This window comes from Scardinius erythrophthalmus (genome assembly GCF_964197995.2).
Source record: "Scardinius erythrophthalmus genome assembly, chromosome: 1".
NCBI lineage: Eukaryota > Metazoa > Chordata > Actinopteri > Cypriniformes > Leuciscidae > Scardinius > Scardinius erythrophthalmus.
Window position 1 is genome coordinate 75375427 of NC_138221.1, and position 23546 is coordinate 75398972.

General features: G+C 37.1%; 1 protein-coding gene across 1 annotated transcript; it reads right to left on the bottom strand.

Moving 5' to 3' along the window:
* Positions 1-3014: 3014 nt before the first annotated feature.
* Positions 3015-22513, bottom strand: LOC308691536 (mycocerosic acid synthase-like polyketide synthase; the record flags this gene model as incomplete). The annotated part of the gene is made up of 6 exons (XM_081366885.1): positions 3015-8576; positions 8680-8861; positions 9087-9293; positions 9726-9886; positions 22219-22372; positions 22459-22513. The coding sequence occupies 6 exons, from the start codon at positions 22511-22513 to the stop codon at positions 3015-3017; spliced, it is 6321 nt and encodes a 2106-aa protein (XP_081223011.1).
* Positions 22514-23546: the final 1033 nt, after the last annotated feature.

The following is a 23546-nucleotide window of genomic DNA, read 5'->3' on the forward strand; positions in this document are numbered from 1 at the left end:
GTTCCATCTTTTAAGTTGATTTACTGAATTTTTTTTTACCTTTGCACGATATTATAATTTTTCGAGTTTCACATGTAGATGGACAGATGTACTGATGGATAGATAGATAGATAGATAGATAGATAGATAGATAGATAGATAGATAGATAGATAGATAGATAGATAGATAGATAGATAGATAGATAGATAGATAGATAGATAGATAGATAGACATACTACACTTTACAAATCCAAAATGAAAAAATATAAGCACTTACATGTGCATTTTAACTCTTTTTCAGTCCTGAAGAGATCGCTGGTGAGTGACAGGTTACATGTGACTTACTGATCATATATATTTTTCATGATAAAAGCACAGATTTTTATATGTTGAATTAAAAAAATTATTAATTGTTATGCTTGGTTTCTTTACTTAACTGGTATTTACATTGCAAATACAACTTTATGAGATTTCAGATTTATTTTTATTCAATGAAATCACATATTTTACCACTATTATTACATGTAATAACCCTAAAAGACAGATAATACAATTATTTAAAACAAGGTTTAACACGCTATAGACATACATATCCTGAATAAACACAACAAACAATACGTTTTTTTATTTTATTTATTTATTTATAGTTTAAGCCTTGAAAATAAATCGCTGTTATGTTTTACTTTCACTTTCGTTACCAATTATTCTTTCGTGATAGATTGGTAATAAAAGTAACCCTAACTTTAATCTCGACATAAAAACTCAACAATTAAATTGAAAAAAATAAATAAAATAAATTCCCGATTTATAAATGCTTTAATGGTACAAAAATATTTGTACCATTTCGAAAAATACTTTATTTCACTGGTATTTACATTGTGTTTAAAAGTAACACAATAAACAGTCTATAAGGCAATATGCATCTATTGTAATGCACTAAGAGTACCCGTATAATGCATTATAAATACAGGCTTCATAGAAAGTCTTACCGACTTTTTTCATTTCGTTTCTTTATTTTGCAGAGATTTGAGTAACAGGGTTGTTGGATACATATACTTCACTGTTCTTTATTTTATCATACCACATCTTCCTCAAATATATCTTGCACAGTTGAAATGAGAAAATTTCTATGACATTCCTTACTGCTTTCATTGTAGTTTTACTAATAAATTATCATACCATATCGACATCTCATTTTGTTTCAACATTTTCTTTGTAAAATATGAACATGATGCTACTAGTTACCCCAGAAAGCCTAAAACTATGCAGGAAGTGCAAGCATACCATTATTAATATTTTAAACATTGTTCAGAATACAAACAATAATGCCTTTTGGAAATAAAACAACTCTTACTGATTCTATTAGATATCTTCATTCATGTAAAATTATTTTCATACAACTTCATTTAGTCTTTGTTGTTACCTCAGATCAAACTTAAAAATGCCTTCATCATGATTTCTTTAGCCAGAATAGATTGTTTTTGAATAGAATAGATTGTCTCAATATGCTGAAAAAAGAATAAGCATGTCAGTGTGTGCCACACAAACAGGTTAGGTTTCAAGTACAGTAAAATAGACACAGAAAGCTCTCTAGAAGAAGTTTATACCTAGTGTGACCTGATGAACAAAACATAAATTACACTGTAAAAATGATAGCTAGATATATATATGAGCAAAACTAATTATTTTGGATTTATTACATAAAAATATCTCCTTACGGTAAATATTTCAGGTTATCAATGTTTATAGTGTAAAACAAAGATGAACAATGTTAAGTCCACAGTCAGAATATTCTGCATAACCTAATTTATCATAATGATATGTAGGCCTACTGTTAATACAGAGGATGCAGGTATCCTGAAATATGCCACCCAGAAACAACAGAGTTTGGTGAAATGTAGTTGTAATATTGGAAAATCTGCTAAATACCTTATTCAGAAAGGTTGATTGTTTAATCAAGTACTGTAGTACAAAGCATGCTATACACCCATTTCACTTCAAAAGTTCATGAATTTCCTAAAACAATATTATTTGCTTTGAGGCTTCAAAAAGACTGCTGTGGAGAAATACTGTTAGGGGTTAACAGTCTAGGACCCAAGGACCAGATGTTTGAAAGAAGACCCGGAGTCAGAATTATAAAAAATTGAAGAAAAGTTTTACTGAAGATAGTTTGCAGTTTCATCAGCAGAAGTTCAGCTTCAAGACTCACACAGGAGTTCGTAGGCCGTAACCTCGCTTACAGTTACACAGATCAAAGCAGTTATACCATTTCCAAGGTCTAAGCTACGTCATTGCTTACAGGTTGAATGATTCTGATTGGCTAATAAATTGATAAACATAGTAATTTTCCACACATATACAGATAGACAGAAGCATATCTCCATAGATTATGCAGCTGAAACTCGGACCCTGAAGTTAGGCACGTCGTGACCTTCCGGGTCACAGATTTTGGTTGCTGGGTGCCAGCATGTCCCGAACAACAACTCAGTCAATCTCCAATAATGGCAGTGGTTCCTTAACCTGTAAGCAAGAAGACTAACACATACACCCGACACACATCTTTTGCAAGGTTGGATTTGGCCAGGCTCTAACTATAAACAGGAGTCTTGTCTCAAAACATCAAGATAATGCGTTCTTTCTCAAGGAGAGCTACATTTTAGTCTAAGTAAGGCTTTAACAAAGAAATGGTCCCTTAAACTATTGGCTTCAATGACCCCTATTTGTTTGAACACGTTGAAGACAAACACCAACACAAAACTTGTCCCTATTTAATTTCTGGAAGCCGGGCTAAATGAGCAAGCACTGTTACTACACTCAAATATCAAATACTGACATTAAAAAGAATACATGAAAATAAAATTTCAGTAATCACACTGGTAATTTCAATAACAAAATAAAATCTCCAGAGAAGTCATTCAACTCATGTGATATTTAGAAGGAAAAATATTGATTAATACCTTGATGATAATCACTCATCACATATACATTGAAGCAGCAGTGGATTCCAATCCACCCCCTTCAATACAAATCACCATTATAAGTATGTGGAATTTCTCTCATCTTCACTCTGATATTCGTCAACACAATTCTCCTCCAGGACTTTGATAACAGTTGCCAGTGTGCTATTTGGATCCAGAAGAGTCACTAGAGGGACATTCACACCTCTATCACTGAAGATACTATTCTGCAGAGTCATGGCTAACATTGAGTCAATGCCTAAATCAAAAAGATGAACATCATCATTCAGCTCATCCATCTCAACACCAGTCGTTTCACTAATCATGAACCTCAGATAATCACGTGGTGAGGATGATGTCATGGGTTGTTCAGGTCTAGAAATGTTCACTCCAGTCTTAATGATGGCTTCCTCTCCTATTTTGAACAAGCGTACCTTCAGTGATTTGTTCTGACTGAGAATGTTATTCCAGTTGTTTTTTAAATTGAATCTGCATACAACCTGTTGAGGTTTGTTGATCCAGAGGCACTGCTCAAGACTTTCATGGATTTCTGGAATCTCCAAAAGAATGATTCCCCTTGCCTCCAGAAATCTATGGATATGGACTTTGTTCAACAAAAGACCAAGATTCAAAGCCCCCCAATTAATGGACTGTCCAGAAAGCCCAATGTTTCTGCGATACTGACAGAAAGTGTCCATGAATGTATTAGCCGCAGCATAATTAGATTGTGAGGCATTCCCAATGAAGGCTGAGATGGAGGAATAGCACACAAAGTAATCCAGATTGCACTGAATGGTAGCACGGTGAAGGTTAATCACTCCGTTTACTTTTGGCCTCATGACTTTCTCATAAAGAGATTTGTCAAGACGTTCAATCAGCCCATCATGCAGGACAACCACACTGTGAAACACACCTTTGATGGGACTGGATGGAAATAGTTTTCCAATGTTAACAACTGTCTGGTCCACTTGCTCAGATACAGAAACATCACATGGCAGAGACTTAATGACAGAGCCCCAATCACTACTGACCTGACTAATCTCTTGTTGCATCTGAGGGTTTGGATTACTCCTAGACAGAATGGCAATGTTCCCTCCTCCTTTCTGAGCAATAAACTTTACAGTCTCAAAGCCCAACCCTGTTAAACCACCTGTGACAATATAGACAGCATTTTTCTTGAATAGACTCTGTTTGGCCATTACTGGAATGTCAGACAGCTGGTGCTTGTCTTCACTGTTCAGGATGATAATGGGTATGATCTGGCATCTGAAGTATGATTCAGATTCTTTTACAGACAGAAGATCAGTGTCTTGAGATTTCACTCTTTGATTAGCTTTTGCATCCAAATATAAGGACTTTCTGTCCAAGTGCATGGAGTTCAGCCAACTGTAGATGTGTGGCATTTGCATTTGCAGAGACCCTTTTTGCATTATCTGGGACATGAGGAGGGCATGAAAGCGGACTTCCTCATTTGTACCTCGGAATGTTGTAGTATTGAATGGAAATTCTGTCTGGTTGTCATAGACAAGAACAATGTCTTTGATGCCACTAACACTACTAGCTATTTCAGCGATTTCTACATTACAAGGAGGTAGAAGAATAGCTCCCACAACCTCACTAAAATCACAAGACAGCTGATCAGCCTGGGTGCTCACTCTGACATTCCAACCTGATCTGTTCGCAATAGTAATTAACACTTTCATCAAAGCTGAGTCAGGAACAGTGGAGAAAATTCCCAGTTTCCATTTCTCTTTAGCTTTGGGTAAAGACTCATGCAGGATCTCCCAAGCCAGAACCATATAAGAGACACAAGGCACGTCATTCAGGAATGAAAGCATTTCTGCTTTGCAGCAAACAGCTGCTGGGAGAACTACTTTAGATGTGGCAGCCACAGGGAAACAAGACACAACATGATCACCGACTTTAAATTCTCTGACATCTTTACCCACAGCTGTGACAGTGCCACTGAAGTCAAGGGCCAAGAGCTTATGGTTTTCAGTTGTGTGCTTGTTCCAATACAATGTCTGGCCATACTTCAGGTCAGAAATGCTGACTGGAAAGTAATCTGATGAATGAACACAGATTTTACTGAGGTGAAGCTCAATGTGTTTTCCTTGATTCAGTTCAGTATGATTATCCATATTTTTTGCTGAGAGATTTGCCATTATATATGGGTCAGATGTTTGCAAAATGAAGTCTTCATTTTGCAACATGTGGACGTTTCTTGAAGAGATTGCCATGGTTGGCAAAGGTGTGTGGTTGATTTCAGGCTTGAGAATTTTGCCCTCATTCACTACTAGCTCTGGATATTTGTTACAGGGGTATGATCTGAGGACCTGAACCAGAGCTTTGATGTCTTCAAAAGTATCAGAGCCCATGTCAATCAGCTGGAAGGAATGTTCTGGCAGCTCAGCTACACATGCTCTTGTCATGCCTGACAGAACAAACCCAGGGTTTATGTGCTCCACTAAGCTCTCAGAGCACCTATAGGTTATTACTCTGATATCGCCTGGGAAATGAAGTGCCCTGAGATATGTGACAAGCTTTCGGAAAATCTCACAACACCCTGCCACACTGTCCAAGACCTGCTCTGATTCAAGAGAGGATAGGTCTGCATCACCCCACATGAACAAAATTTCCTGGAAGTTTTTCTTTACATTTGAAATGTTCAGTTTTGACAAAAGAAGTTCAACTCCATCTTCTAACAGTGTGTTACTGTATGAAGAAGACACATATCTAGATGTTGGGTCCAAGTACTGTTGCAAAGCTTCAGAAATTCCTACCTGGTCAGAAAAGACCAGTGCCTTAATTGGTGTATCAAATGTGGCATCTTCAGAGATGATACTGAAATTGTTATGGTAGAAGTACTCCTCGACTACATGGGAACGACTTCCTAGCATTCTGATCTTCACATGCCTCAGTTCAACCAACACCCTACCCTGTTTATTGGCTAAGCAGCCACAAATGTCAAAATCATCTTCTCCCATATGAACTGCTCTCAGATAAACAACCATCTCCTCTTGCAATGGTTCAAAAACAGTCAGGCTTTCTATTTGTGAAGGAAATTGAGGTCTTGTTGATACACCCACTATAGTTGCAAGAACAAGTTGCATGACGTAATCCAAGACCACAGGGTGAAGGTGATAGTCATGTAATTGAGGCAGTAATTCCTTTGGGATCTTCACAATAGATATAGCCTCTCTGTATTCTTCCCCACAATAAACATCTGCATTATTTCTGAAGACAGATTCATACTCAAATCCTGTTTGACTTAGATTATTGTAGAGTTCTTCATTAGTCATGTGGGATGTGCATCTTTTGAAAATACAGTCTAATGAAATGAACTGTTCTTCAGGACTTCTACCTGGTTTTGCTTCTACTGTGCCAAACGCATAGACTGCAGAAGTAGAGTGTATTTTGAAGTTGCATGTGTTATCAGCCACATGGTCAGACTGTTGCAGCTGGACTTTTATATCTGGGGCATTCTGGGTGAAAACGAATGGACTCTGGAATGTTATGCTGAGCTGCAGAGAACTTAGTAGGACTTTAGGCTTTGCATATACCATGTAAGTTGCTAAACCCAACTCTACATAAAATGCCCCGGGAATGATGGCAACCCCACTGTGATTGTGGTGCTGCAGGAAGGCCACTGATTCAGAGGATAAATCACAGCTAAACACTGAACTGTCTGTACCCATTTGTGTAACTACTGGATGGTTGCCAGTGGGACTGATCAACTGCATATATGAAGGGAAGACATCTCTCTTCACATCATCAAACTGGTATCGTGGGTAGGGAACTGGTTCAGCCTCAAAACCTTTGTAGAACACTTCCCAGTCCACTTTGATCCCAAGCTCAAACAGTCTGGAAACAACTGCAAGCATGGTCTCATGATCTTTATCAGGCTGCACTGAGGGGATCACAGTGAAGTCATTTCCCAGAGTCTCAGTGATGTACCTCTGCAAAGATCTTCTTGGACCAATTTCAACAAATATCACACTCCTATTGTTTTTAGCTGCAGACCTTACAGCTTGTTCAAATTCAACTGGCTCTCTGATATTCTTTGCCCAATATTCACCAGTAATAAAATCTGAGGAACACAAACTAACACCTGTCACTGTTGAGAACAATTCTGTCTCCAAATTATGTGCCTGCAATGAGCCTATACTCTGTTCCACTTTGGATAAAATGGGATCCATCTTGTGACTGTGGTATGCTGCAGGTACATCTAAAATGCGAATGAACAAATCTTTTCCTCTGGCTGAGTTGCTCAAATTCTGTTGCAGCCTGTCAATGTCATCTGCATCTCCTGAAAGGGTGCAGGACTGAGGGCTGTTATAAGCAGCCAGACAAACCCTCCCTGAATAAGATGGAATAATTTTCAAGACTTCAGAAACAGCCATATTACTGACTACCAGCATCTTCCCTCCCGTCACAGTGCTTTGTAGAGAACTGCGATAGTGGATGACTTTCACTGCATCTTCAAGTGACAGCAAACCAGAACAATGAGCTGCAGCAACTTCTCCAATAGAGTGCCCCAAAACAGCATCAGGACTGATGCCCCAGTGTTTCAGGAGTTTGACAACAGCAACCTGAATAGCGAACAGAAGAGGCTGGACAATCTTTGGATCAGACGGCTCTGTACTTTTCTCAGATTCACTTTCCAGCATCTCCATCAGATTCAAACTTCTATAGCTTTGCAACAGAGTTTCAATCTTAACGATTTCCTCTCTGAAAACTGGCTCTTGTTTTAGGAGCTGCTTGCACATACCCTGATAGGTAACACCATTGCCGCAAAACACAAAAACTAGCTTGGGGTCTGTCTTTGACGGTGCAAGCTTTTTCTCCACAGAAGCAGTAAGTTTCTCTTTCAGGTCTTCCAATGATGATATTTGAAATACTTTTCTGTATTTGTGTTTCAAGTGACTTCTTCTACATGCAGATGTGTACAGTAAAGACTGTAGATCTGATATTTTCCCTTTGCTGATCTGTTCTGCCATATCTTTAATAATATTTTTTGTGGATTTTTCGGAGGCTGCAGAGACCACAAAATACTGATGGGATTTGCTTCTCAGCTGAGCTTTTGGCTTTTCTGACTGCACATATTGTCTGACAATTGCATGTGCATTTGTTCCACCAAACCCAAAGTTATTGATTCCTGCACACCTCCCTGATCTGCGGTCACTTATCCATTTTTCTGCTGTGGTTGGGATTTTGATATTGAGAGATTCAGTGTCTATGCTGGAGTTTTCCAATGAGTAGAACAATGATGGCACTATGGTTTCATGATGCATCATCAAAACAACCTTTATGAGCCCTGCAACACCTGCGGCAGATTCTGTGTGTCCAATATTGCTTTTAACAGAACCAATGATGAGTGGCCCTAACTTTTGAGGTCTTGCTTTGGCAATGACTTTTGAGATGCTACTTGCCTCTATTGGATCTCCAACTGGAGTCCCAGTCCCATGAGCCTCAATGTACTGAACATTAGTCAGATCAGTCTCTGTTGAGTAGATTTTTCTAAGCAGCTCCTCCTGCTGTACCATGGATGGTTTGGTGATTGGACTAACGGTGTGGCCATCTTGATTTACTGCAGTTTTGCTGATGATACCCCAAATATGATCATGGTCTTCAAAAGCCTGTCAAAATACAGACAGCACATGGGTGTTTCTTGCAGTAGTTTATCATTAGGTACATTGCTGTCATTGTGTTGTGTTTATATGAGACAATCTTTTTATTTACTTTTTTCAGAGGCTTTAATAAAACGACCCCGCATCCTTCACCTCTGCCATATCCGTCTGCTTTGCTGCTGAAAGGTTTACTCGTTCCATCAGAGGAGATCATTTTTGCCTTGGAGAGAGTCACAAAAATGGTCGGCTCCAATATACAGGTCACACCGCCACACAAGGCCATGTCACAATCTCCTGTTGAATACAGATAACCACACAACTTAGGGGGATAGGGGGAGCCTAATGGCTAATCATTTGTTTGATTAATTCAAAGGCAAAACATACTTAAAACATGAAGCATCTAATGTAATTTGTGCAGTACTGTATATTAGTACACATACAATATACAGTATATGGATTCTTAAAATGTGCAAATCAATTCATCCACATGGTTTACATACATATATTTTTGAAGACTACCTTGTTTTATGGCTTGACAAGCTAAGTGGAGGGCGACGAGGGATGAGGAGCAGGCACAGTCAATGGTCAGTGAGGGTCCAGTGAAGTTGAAGATGTATGAGATGCGATTGGCAGCTATGCTCATTGCAGAGCCAGTGCCATTGGTGTGGTCTATGTATTTCGTATTATTCCTCACATTTGCCAGCTCAAAGTCTCTGTTCATGAGTCCTGAAAAACAAGCAAACAAAAAACATGTTAGACATGTTAGCTGGCAATATGCTTTTGTCCATAGTCAATTACTGTATTCTTATTACAAGGCAACCTAAGGTTAAGTGCCTTGCTTAAAGCAACAACAGTTGCAGGGCTCGGACAAGCAACATTTATGTCACCAGCCCTTAGCTGTGGACACCTTGTGTGCTGTTTGTGCTGTGACACAAATGAGTTAAAGCACAAGTGCACATATTGGGGTCAGGACAAGTTAGATCCCTCTTTTGAATAGCGGGAAAAACTGAGAAAATGTATGTGCTATTTAGCAATGAATCTTAACCAGAGGTTGCTCCGAAGGTACTTCCCATGCAGTTAGTGCATATACTTTTTTACTTGCTTAAAGACACCAAAAGAAACTTTTTTTAATGTATCTTATATTAGCTCATATATTACCCAAAAATACTCCTGTGCGTGTTCCACTGGCCTTTTCCATTGGTATCCCAGCATCCTCTAGGGCCCTGTAGGTGCACTGCAACAAAAGTTTGTGCTGAGGGTCCATGGTGATTGTTTCAGTATTATTGATGCCGAAGAACTTGTAGTCAAACTCATTCAAGCTACAGAGAATAAAAGGTAAATGATGATGGGGTTATTGCTTTTTGGAGTTCAGATCCTACAGAAATAGTTCACCCAAAGAGAACAATTCCATCATCCCTCATCCTCACGTGATGTTATTCCAAACCTGTATGAATTATTTTCTTCAGCGGAACATGATGATACTTTGAAAGTTAGTGCACTTTCACTGTATGGGATAAACCCACATTAACCCTAACAACAACCCTATCCCTTACCCTATAAAAATAGCATGAAAGCATGGGTGTCGGAAGCAAAAAAATGTGTGTGTGTGTGTGGGGGGGGGGGTCCTCCCCCAGAATTTTTTTTGCTGGTCTAGATGCTATTTCCTATGGAAGCTTGTTTCCGCCACAAAAAAAAAAAAAAAAAGATAATTGCGACTTTTTATCTCACAATTGCGAGTTTACATCTCGCAATTCTGACTTTATTTCTCAGAATTGCGAGATATAAAGTCAGAATTGCGTGAAATAAAGTCAGAATTCTGAGATATAAAGTCAGAATTGCGTGATATAAAGTCAGAATTCTGAGATATAAAGTCAGAATTGCGAGATATAAAGTCGCAATTGCGTCTTATAAAGTCAGAATTCTGACTTTTTTTCTCGCAATTGCGACTTTATATCACGCAATTCTGACTTTATATCTCAGAATTCTGACTTTATATCACGCAATTCTGACTTTATAACACATAATTGCGAGTTTATATCTCGCAATTCTGACATATTTTCTCAGAATTGTGAGATATAAAGTCCAATTCTAAGGGGGGAAAAAAAGACGGACTTTTTTTTTTTTTTACCTCAGAATAGTTTATATCTCACAATTCTGACTTTATAACACGCAATTGCGACTTTATATCATGCAATTCTGACTTTATATCTCCCAATTGCGTGATATAAAGTCAGAATTCTGAGATATAAAGTCAGAATTCTGAGATATAAAGTCAGAATTGCGTGATATAAAGTCGCAATTGCGAGAAAAAAAGTCAGAATTCTGACTTTATAACACGCAATTCTGACTTTATATCTCAGAATTCTGACTTTATAACACGCAATTGCGACTTTATATCATGCAATTCTGACTTTATATCTCCCAATTGCGTGATATAAAGTCAGAATTCTGAGATATAAAGTCAGAATTCTGAGACATAAAGTCAGAATTGCGTGATATAAAGTCGCAATTGCGAGAAAAAAAGTCAGAATTCTGACTTTATAACACGCAATTCTGACTTTATATCTCAGAATTCTGACTTTATAACACGCAATTGCGACTTTAAAACACGCAATTCTGACTTTATATCTCGCAATTCTGAGAAATAAAGTCAGAATTGCGAGATGTAAACTCGCAATTGTGAGATAAAAAGTCGCAATTATCTTTTAAAATGTTTTATTCAGTGGCGGAAACAAGCTTCCATAATTTCCTGTATTCTGGTACCTTTTAATTAAACAGGGATAATCCACGGCTAGCTGTGCATTACATTTTAATGCATTTTTATGCACAACACGGAGGCAAGGAACTGCACGGTGCAAAGTGTTAAAGTATGTGCACTTACAATGTTTTTATGAATATCTTCAACCATATTATTGTATTTTTGTGCTTTAGGACAGTCATAAATTTACATACAACTCCTTTAAAGCTGTTATTTATGTTTTCAGTGCAATATTTGACTGGAAGGGTAAAACTGACAGTTATTTTAGTCAGTTACTGCTTTTGTCAGATCAAACAATCTGCCCGCTTTGAATCAGACACAGAGATAAAGTAGTGTGAATTAATGAATTATATATATATATAGTAGGTAGTCAACCAGAATGCCTATTAACCGCCACACTAGCCGCTGGGGCAAAAGTCACCGCGGCAAAAATTATTTCTCATTTCAAAGTCATTCACGAAATGACCGCCGCAAAGGGACATTTTGCAAAACAGCAGCAATTGTCGCAATTTGAAACGTAAGTGTGGCTGGTGTCAATTAACAGTAAGGATGAAATACTACAACTATGGTAATTTCCAAATAAGCCTACAACAAACATGGAAAAATCAAAACAAGAGCTATTGACATTTACTGTATAACAATGAAACAAACAAAGATTTGGTGGAGTTGAAACTGCATGTTATAAAGTAATAATTTTATTATTAACCCTCAGGCTGTGTTCAGATCATTTTGACCCGGAGAAGATTTAATTTTTCCCGAAAATACTAGTTAATGTTAACCATGGACCAGATTTTCCCCTGAAAAAGGGAACCAATCACAGAACGGGGAGGGAGCAGCAAGACGATGACGACACCAAAGCAGTTTGTTTATATCTATGGATCCAACATGGCATCAGACTCAACGTTACCTTCTACCCTCATGTTTATCTTGCACAAACGGTAATATTCGCTAAACGCCATCGTGTACAAATAAATCTTTGACCCATCGTCTTTTTCCTCGTCGAATTTCTTTCACTCTACATACGTCATCTGGTATAATTGAAGCGATTGGCTATGAGCTACATATAGGCATATTTGATAGACATTCATAGCGCCCAATAAACGGTTCTGGGAAATTCGTAAACCACGCCTCAAATACGAGAAAATGAACATGTGGTTCCCAGAACAAGTCTCAAATGAGACTTGGTCTGACGTTGGCCAGGCTAAGTTAATGTTATCCCGTTGGACTGAAGCTTAGTGACTTTGTTCACAAAGGGTATAACTACTTCTCAAATGTTTTTTGAAAATTTTCGTACTTTTTTAGGAGGGGTTTTGTCACCTTGTTACACTTCTTGTGTTCCCGGCCTACAAAAAATGGCTTATAAATATCTCATCATGCTATATTATCACCCAAAATCTTTTTGTCAACTTGTTCTCTTTCAATAAGGACTGGTTTTATATATCTATTTGCATCTGATTAATCGCAGGCCTCATTTATCTGGGAGTAGGCATCTAATTTGAGTAAAAAAAGCTTTATTTATGAATAATTTTCACAATATTAAATACAATATGAAGAAAAATTGCTCTGTTTATCACTCAAATGTGCTTTAATGTTTAATTAGGGTGTTTGTTTTTTTTAAATGCTTTTATTTTGTACAAAATGGCACAGTCACTTGAGGTGTTCCCGGTCAAAAATCCCCCGTCCTTCGGATGAGACGTTAAACCGAGGTCCTGACTCTCTGTGGTCGTTAAAAATCCCAGGATGTCCTTCGAAAAAGAGTAGGGGTGTAACCCCGGCATCCTGGCCAAATTTGCCCCTTGGCCTCTATCCATCATGGCCTCCTAACCATCCCCATATATACTGATTGGCTTCATCACTGTCTCCTCTCCACCAGTAAGCTGGTGTGTGGTGGGCGTTCTGGCGCAATATGGCTGCCGTCGCATCATCCAAGTGGATGCTACACATTGGTGGTGGTTGAGGAGATTCCCCCTTTCATGTAAAGCGCTTTGAGTACCTAGAAAAGCGCTATATAAATGTAATGAATTATTATTATTATTATTATTAAAAATGACCAGCATACAAAAAATTGCTTATAAATATCGCATTGTGCTATATTATCACCCAATATTGGATTCAATCTTTTTGTCAACTTGGTATCTTTCAATTAGGACTGGTTTTATATTTATATAAAATTATAATAATCGTTTAATAGCGACTTCTCTTTGTCTCAGACACTCCTCTCCTCTCAGAGAGCCTGTGTTTGCAGGGGCAGTTCAGTGGCTTTATCTTGAGGGTGCGAGACAATAAAGGTGTTTATCGCCCCTTTTTCACATGGAGGGTGTCTGATAGCCAGCCTGATGATACAGATTTATTTTAAAGAGCAGGCAACGTTCCTTTCAGGATATATCTCTCGATGTGTCCAAATAGGCCCTATATCTTATTATTTAAATCCTTATGTATTTAAAGGATTTCATATATTATTTTTAATTTGGAGTGTTCAATCCAGTGGTTTCAACTGTTTTTGTATAGTTTTACAATGTTTGAGCAGTGTGTGTGATTATCAACAATCTGACCTTATCTAAACATGAACTGTTGACGAAACACGCGATCAGCAGACACAGAGCTCTTTAATTCGCGATCAAACTCGTTTTATTGTACGGTTGAATTCAACAAGGCATTCCCGTTTCTTTTAAGCAACAATGGCTAAATAATTTGTTAGTTGTTTTTTTTTTCCGTCATTGTTGACACGTGACATATAGAGTTCTATTAGATGTATGATGTGTTTCTATCCTGAAACATTTAATATCGAGAGAGACCCGGCACGCGCAGTGAAGGAGACAAAAGAAACTTGCTAAAACGAGATCCAGTGTGTCTGCGAGAGAGAGGCAAAGAAAAACAATTGTTCTAAATTTATGTTGCTTTGTACTATTATATCTTTGGCAATAGCAATTTAGCATGTCGGAAGAATACGGTTCTATATTTGTCATTTTGCCTCGCAAAGGGATGAGTCCCTCGATCCTGTGTTTAAAATAAAAACTGTCCCCACTCTTTATTTAAACCTTGAAATGTAGGATGGGGTTTTAATTTCATTGGTTTTTATATTGAAAACAATACTATTTAATAAGTCTATTATTTTTTGTATTTTCTATAGTTTTTTTGGAGTTGTTTAATGTAGGCCTATGGATCTGTTTTGAAAATGTTCTTTCGTTGCTATGGCCGGGTATCACTGTCAGTCGTCTCAGTTTCGTGAATGATTCACAAAACTGTAATTTAGCAGATTAAAGACGAGCTTCATCATCTTCATTTTGTAGCGTCTGGACCAATCGGACACACGCAATTCATTTATTTGATGAATAATCCAGCAAACTCACTGTGAAACTTTCACCAAAACTTAACATCCCAAATGATGCTAACACACTGGCAGGATGGTGTCTTGTTACAGGAAACACAGGGGGGTTTACGACCAAAAGGTATGTGGCTGCATGTGTAAGAGAGAGACAATGGGGGGACAGAAACAATCTTCCATGCAAACTTCGCTGCATTAATCAGAAACTAACTGATCTAGAAATGAACGTGGATCCCAGAAACTGTGTGAATGATTGTGATGTTTTGTGTCCTATTATGTATACACCATAGTATGTATTTTATTATACAACATTGTAACTTTACCTGTATCATGGCTCCTATCAAATTAATCCTCATTTGATAACTCACGCTTTGATGTACATCACCTTCTCTTAGAATGCAGTGTGGATTTGTTATATCTAGCTGAGTATTAATGAACAGAAAAAGAGGGCTTGAGACAGCGTTGTAAATCTTTCCCACAAAGGAAACTCCCGCCAGAAATTCCCTGTTTCTGATTGGTTCAAGGCGTGCCTTTTGGTTAAGCTTTAAAAGGCCCTTCCGTTAGTCCTGCCTCTCTCTCTTCTCAACGCTTCTCATCCGACAACAAGGCAGCTTCTGCTGTTACTGGGGGAGGGGCTGGACCCCTCCCCCCCCACTTGGGCCTGAGCAATGCCTGCCATGCTTTCATACTTCAAAAAGGGAGTCAGACTTTTCTTCAATCTAGAAAACAACTGCAACTTTACCATCACTGACTCAACGATCCACTCCTGGTCTTCAAGCCAGGACAGCAGGCTTCGACTCACAACAGCCATGTGCTCGAAGCCACCATGCTTTTCTTCAAGGCCATAGACCCAATCAACGAATCCAATCCAATCCAAGAATTTTCCACGATTGCAACTGCCATGCAAGTATTCTTTGATGAGATTGCTATGAAATAAGCTGATGGTTCTTTCATTTCTTTCCATACTGAAATAGATCGTATTCCATAGTTCTATTTCCTGTTTCCGGTTCCACATCACTCACCCATTTACCTATGCATGTATGTATGGATGTATGAATGTATTTATGTTTGTTTAGTGTTAGTTATGTTTGTGATTTAGTTAATAAAACTTGTGCACAATTATGAATTTGGTTTCTGATCCTCTGTTTGCATACAAAGTCCCTTTTACGATTTTGATCTTGCTACATGCTAATTGCTGTACATAAGGAATAATTATTTTTCAGTGACCATGAACAATACATTTTCCTTAGAATAAATGAATAATCAAAGAGTTTGTTGGAACTGATTAATTGATTGTAATATTAATTTGGCTTACCTCAAAGTTAATCTAATTAACTGACCAAAATATTAATAATTAATCATAATTGGTAATTATGGATTATTATTAATATTTCCCCTTTGAGCTAATATTATTACAATTTTCTGGTGCAATTGTCTGATGATCTCCTTCAACATCACCTTCGGGTTTTGTCGTCTGTGCAGCGCAACAGCGGCTCTACTGGAATAGCACATTTATGTTGTAATGTGACACTGATAATCAGTGTTGGGTGTAATGCGTTACAAAGTAACGCGTTACTGTAATAATATTACTTTTTTCAGTAACTAGTAGTGTAAGGCATTACTCGTCTGAAAATAGTAATATTATTACAGTTTTCCCGAGCTAGTTACTTGCGTTACATTTGCCAGTAGCACCTTCATCACACACAAGGCACACAACACAGAGAACAGAAGGGAAGGGGAGGAGGGCGTGAATGGAACAGTGATTGGTCTGGGTTTGGCACGAGGTATCATTTACCATCACCGATTGGTCGGCACGCGGCAGTTAAGGCCAATCAGGGATGACTTCCCTAATGAATATTCATGAGTCTTCCCCTACCATCCTGGGAAAAAAAATATAGTGCCCCGGATGCGCGCGCGCAGCCCGTTCACTCTCACCGCCTTCAAACAACACGAGCGCTGTATTGCTCTCTCTCCCTCGCGCATATAGTAAAAGGTCGGAAGACCGGTTGTGTTTTATAGACAATTTTGCATATAAATGACTATTTATAGGGCTTGAATTACAACCTGAAACTGCGCATGCGCGGGTAAAACTGCTGGGGTGAAACTGTGGCTCTGCGGCTCTGCAGACAGATATTATTGGGACAGATGGGGAAAAATGGAAGCGTCAACAACGGCAAGTACAAGTACAGTTGTTTGTAGTTATTTGTGCTAGACAGTGCCAGTCTGTTGTTGGCGTAATAAAGACCCTAAAGAACACTCCTCCTTTGTATGTTCTCCCTCCATCTGATGCATCTCAGGCAATTATAGAGTAATTAAGAAAAAAAAAATGTAACTAGTAATATAACTAGTAATATAACTAGTTACTTTGTCCAGGGAGTAATAAAGTAAAGTAAGGCATTACTATTTTTGAGAGTAATATGTAATATGTAATATATTACTTTTTTGAGTAACTAGCCCCAACACTGCTGATAATTAAATGAAACGCTTGATTTTAATAAACTGTTACCTATTTAAGCATCAAGAACGCTAAAACGTAAACGCTGTCGGCCAACATCGGTTAACTGCATGTAGGCGTCAATGTTATCGTCTAAACGCCAATTAATAAAAACGTCAGACAATGAATAACAAAGCTCTGAAAAGTGTTTCGAATCAATAAATGCACATTTCAAAAGTTATTTTCGACAACTAGAGACAAAATCATGGAAACTGTTCATAGAGCTGCGTTTCGAACTCGGACCGCTTGAAGCGCGGCGAGACACATGTTGTAGCGTTGACCACAGAATATCGTCTGAAAGCTTAACATCTTACACTCATGCAAAGCCTTTTTGATGTAAAATTTTTCTATTACAATGTTTTATGTTGAAATGTTTTCATTATTTATTAAAAAATAAAACAAAATAAAAAATGATGTTAACCATAACAACCAACTGTAAGCCTATTTAATTCTTACAACTGTTTCCTACTAACATTGGTTAGCAAGTCCTGACAATGTTTAAATTAAAGGTGAACTACCTCAACCGAACAGCTTCGGAGTCATTGAAATGGTTATATGACTTTTTTCGGGTTGAATGGTGGTCGTCTCGCACCCCCCGAGCGCCTGTGAGCCGAAAAGCCGCCGACCTCAGCGTCAGGAAGTATCGCGTGATATCAGGTCTCGAGATGTTACGAATTGCTTTACGGCAAAAAAATCTGCTAAAATACTGTCATTATTGCGCTCCCTCTCGCTGTTCGAACCCGAATGAAGACGACGTTTTAAAGAATGTCCCGTCTGCTTTGATGTCGTTGATCTATAGCCTCTGGTGTCTGAGAGTCGCCAATGAGTTTTTCGACAGTGTTGTCAGATATCTATTCCGAAGCTGTAGGGGGAGCTCTAGAGAGAAACCAGCGAGCAAAAAGCAAGAATACAGCGAAGAAATTCTGTGAATAAATTTTGTTTAATTTATTTCACTGTTGTTTCAGTTAATACATATACTAACAAATTAGAATAACACAAAGTATAATGCCTATGCAGAGCCTTTATAGAAAAACTGGGCACACAATGTTAACGTTTAGCCTACTTTACTTAAATTTGATGCAATAATAGAAGCCTATATTTGTTTCAGTTCTAAATTTGTACTGTAATTTCAGTATTGTCGTTTAAATAAAATGTTTCACTTGAATTTGTCTGCTACCAGATTACGTAATAGAGAGAATAAACTGACACTTTTCAAAGTCTTTGATTGTAGCGCCTCTTAGAGGTAAAAGACAGCAAATGCACATCCCCGGTGGTAAAAGTATTATTCTGGTTGATTACCAACTCTAGTAATATATAGAGAGAGAGAGACCCAGCAAACACATTTAAGTTGTGGCAACGTCTGTGGAACGTTGCATTTCTGCTATGGCAACGTCGCAACATTGAAACAACGTAGAATTGTAAGACGCGACAGGGCTGTAGCAACGTTTACATTCAGCAACTGAGAGATAGCGTTCTGGTTTTTTTTTATGCTAGATATAGATATCCCCCATTTAGCACGTTATGTTTTGTGGTTAATTTTTTAATTTAGATAATTATATACTTTTTAAAATATTGTTTATCCTTATTATTATTTATCGGCCTAACAGCAAATTAAATTAATTATAATCAACACCTGCAAGTGTACACTGTGAAGATCTAAAATGACATAGAAGGTTAGTTAAATCAACTTTATTAAAACTGCATATGGTAATCAAATTGCTCTTCCAAAAGTTATACGTTTGTGAGAAAAAAAAACATATTAAATACATGGGAGTGGACTAATGTTAACTAGCATGAGCAGACATGAGAAGATCTAGCAAAGAAACGAATGCGATGACAAATCAAAGTAAAAATAAATAGGTGTGCGCGCGGTTACAAAAACTGTTTTTTTTCTCTCTGTGCGTTTCAGAAAAAGCAAAAAACATTAACGTGCAACAAGTACGCGCTTCAGTCGCCCTCTGTTCAAGGAGCAGCCTGGTCTGCCTGTTCAGTTTCAGTAGATCGGCAAATGTTGAATTTTCTGTCGAATTTGAACCACTGAATTTGTGGAAGCGAAATAAAATGGACCGAAAATTGCCTGTCAAATATTATAGGTTGTATTTTTAAACATAATGCATATTTTGGAAGTGCAGTCTGAAAGGTGAATATGGATTATTGATTTTTTAATAATGAAAACGTGTGTGAAATGTTTTGAATTGAAATATGCACAGATTAAATACAACCATGTTGAATTTCAGCCCATTAAATTGCAAGCCCTGAAAATATAATGCATTAAAATGCAAGCAGGGTTAATGCAATGCATATTTTTTCAAGTAGTGCAATTCAACAGGCTTTTTTGTTTCAGAAACATTTGCCATTATTTTACTTCCAAACAAATCATCCAAGCACCTCATTCCGAGCTATTTTCAAGATATGTTTGATTAATATTATTAAAGATTATTTAATTGTAAAGAAATTATAGATCTGTCTTTGATTTTCGCAAAAATTCCAGAAGTTGAAAGTCTATTCTGATTGGTTGATAACTTTTGACAATGTTTAATCCAGAAGCGAAGATAATGAATGTCTAGTGAAAGAACATGGGAAGATTCGTGAGTGCACAGGACACAGTTTGAGCATCTGAGCCAGAGGAGAGGCGGTTCGTAAGACAGCACTGTGTATTGGAGAGTGCGTGTCCAGTTTTGAGCGGGAGCAATCCGTGTGCGAGGGGATAGATTCGTGCTCACACATTACATGGAAGTGCTCTTGCGTTACAATAATGGCATTAAAATAGCGCCATATGGTAAGTCCCTCAAAACTGTGTGAAAAAAAAAATCGCACATTCCATCCAACATGGTTGACTTTCTGTTGGGTGGAGTCAGATAAAACCAAGTGAACTTGACCACACTGAGTGTGCATATCGGAGAAACTACATCCCGACCACAGCCTGCATTTGGTGGCGCTATAGAGCCCCTCAGTTACACCCAAGCCCAAGCACTACATACAATACGTTTTACACAGGTCTAAAGTTCCTGCAAACTTTCTTAGGTTTTTCAGGCACGGCTTAAAGGAGAACTCCGGTCAATTTTAACATTGAGCTCATTTTTTTGTAAATTTGGAGTGCTGTCTATACAGAGAACAACGACAACAATCGGTGTTGCCTACACCGTGTTATCCTCTTTTTAAAATTTGCACCCTGTTGACTTCAATTGGGCAAGTTTTAAACCTGCTTTTAGCCTCTTAACATCCTTGATGTGTCATTACAAGTGCACAGGTCATGTGAGTGATTCCTTCAGAGTGAACACGAGTGAATCTGACTGCAGTAGATGTGAAAGATATCAATAAAAGTAATGTTAATTCAGCCAGCGCACATACCTGTATTTACATCCTGTTTTCGGTGGAAGTCCAAAGTAGTAATATTAAACCTATGCGCGTGAACTCGACAATCAGGTTACAATGTAGTAAAAAAATTAATACTGTATGTAAAACTGTTGGATCATTTTCTGCTATCTAGCAAAGAATATGGAGAGGCGATATGACCAAAATCTCAGTAACAATATACATCATGGTTTCACAATTCTCAATATCAGTTTTGATTCCACAGCAAAAACCGAATTTCAAACTCTTTTGAGTTTTTTTTTTTTTTTTTGCAGGTAGTCCAATGCTTTTTAAGTAATTTTATGTTTATTTTATGTAAAGTTTATTTGTTTCTATACGTTTATTAAAATTAGAAAGTGTATCTAAAATTTATTAGAATTAATTTAGATTCAGTAAATGTTCCATCGATTCACGCTTTTCCACACTGGGGGCAGAGGCTGACTCTGAACTAGTTAATGCACGAGATCAGAACCCTGACAAACAGGCAAAACAGGTTTTTCGACTGGCAAAAAGTATTGTATGTATTTTGAAAATACAAAAATACTCATCTTAAATGTATTTAAATACAAATTACATTTGATTTTTTTAGAAAAAAAAATCTACAAATATTTTGTACTATTTTACAAAATAGTATTTTGTATTTCAAATACTTATTTTAAATACATGTATCTGAAATACTGCCCATCCCTGCTCACACACACACACAGAGAGAGAGAGAGAGAGAGAGAGAGAGAGAGAGAGAGAGAGAGATCAAATGCTCAGAGTGTTTACCAGTAAATTAAGTCGGAAGATTCAACATTTCAATAAATTAATAAATACAATTCTACACTGTGACAGATTTTAGAATTTGATAATGTCGAAATAAATGTAATGATGCCTGAATAATGTTCTTAGCAAATGCTGTTATAATATGTATGAAATGTTTTTTTTATTTATTCAACCAGATAGCACTAATCTGCCATTTTTTTTACTTACACCAGTGTTATTTTTTTTACAGACAAAAACGAGACGATAACCTTTTATTTAAATTTTTAAATGACTAAAACTATGACAAAAATATTTTAACATTTTCATCAACACATAAAAACTAGATGAAAATGTTTGGTAGGGACGATCTGGGAGGAGATCCCGTCAGAATGAAGTCCTGCGTTTGAGGAAGATGCACATGTTTAAACTGTAACGTGCTGATCTACCCGGCGGGACACGAGTTGGCATGCGCTACACGTCAAAATTAACAATTACAATTTAACTAAACTTTTATTGTAAAAGATTTTAGTCAACAGAATTTTACTTGATTTATATCTACTGTAGATCATTCAAATCTTGTATTGTATTTCGTCGACTAAATTTAAATTCAGATGACTTAAATATTTCAAAAGACTAAGACTAAAACTAAATCAGAATTTAAAATTAACACTAACTTCCACATACTTTAACTGAAAAAAAGGTTTTTATTTCTAATATTTGTATTGTTTTATATCATAATAAAAGATGTATAATTGTTGAGAAGATATGAGACCCTTCCTGTTACCTACGTTAATCCCTCACCATGGCAACACCGTTTGAGATGTTCTACATCCAACATCTTCACTCTCTTGGCATCATGTTGAAAACGTTTGGTGTGAATCATATAAACTTACTATGAGGATACTAGTCCTGATTAAAAAAAATATATTTACATTCAAACCAAAATAGCCGACTACATGAACTGAAGACGTACCCATCGATGAGCGCTGCTTTAGCCGTGTGCGTCTTCCCGGCCTTACTCTCGTCTGGGTCGTACCATTGAGAGAGCTTAAACCTGTCGTCCGGGATCTGAACTGTACAGTTCTCTCCATGAAGGAGGACTCGCCAGAAGTTTTCAAGCCCCTCGCCTAAAATACAGGAGAACATACAGTGTAAATACTATTAAGGCCAAAATCATAGCATGAACAAATAATGAAAAATAATGTTAGCCTACCTCCAGGAAAATGGCATCCAATGCCAACAATGGCAATTTCTACATCATCCTCCATCGTGTTTCATGTGCCGTGTGTTACAATCTATAGACAGCAAAAATAAACAGTGAGGCAGTTATTTTAATATTCATTCATCACAATTAATATTTTAGCTTTCTTCTTTATGCATTCTTTCAGCAGGAAAAAAATATATATATTTACTTATTACTACTAGTCAACCATAAAAAAAAAAAAGTCCTGTATAATTTAGAGACAATCTGAACATCGGATAATTTTAATTTTAAATATAGCTAATAAATAAATAAAGGTTAAAGAAACTTTTTCTAAAAGTAGATATATATTCCACTGTATATGAAATGATTATTTTTTAACTTTATACATTTATTGTTTTATGAAAATGTATTATAATATATATTGATAAGCTGAAGCTGTCCATACTTTTCTTTTGTTAAATAGTTTCTCTTTTGTATTATTATTACTATTTTCGGAGCAAATGAATAAAGAATTTACAAAATAAAGCAAATGAAATGAGAAATATGGACTTACCTGGTTACTCTTGTTGAATCTCGTCTTGTTGAAAATGCTTACGTGATGCGGAGTCTACCCAATATTTATTGAGCTTAAGGAGAAGTGAAAGATCAGGATTTTTCACGTGACTTCTTATTAGCTCATGAAACAATTTCTTATAAATGTTCCTTTAAATAGATTGAGTTGACTCAACTCATTATCACATGTTTGATATTTAGATATAACCTATTTCCCCCAAACCTCTAAATTAGCAGAATATGAATGATATCAAAGACTGCATGGTCAGTATTTTCCTTCTCAGCTCTGACTAAACAGGTACAGTATTAGCTGTTGCATTAGACAAGTGAATATAATTTTACTGTTTGTCATGTTCTTGGCCACTACCTCAGACCCCTGAGGGTTAAGAACCTGGATGTTATGTTTGATAGCAACCTATAATTTGACAATCATATTTCCAATGTTTTCAAAACATACTTTTTCTACCTTAGAAATGTTACCCAAGACATATTTTAGGCCAGTGGAGAGCTGAGCTGACTGGGCCTGTCCATTATACCTGATGGAG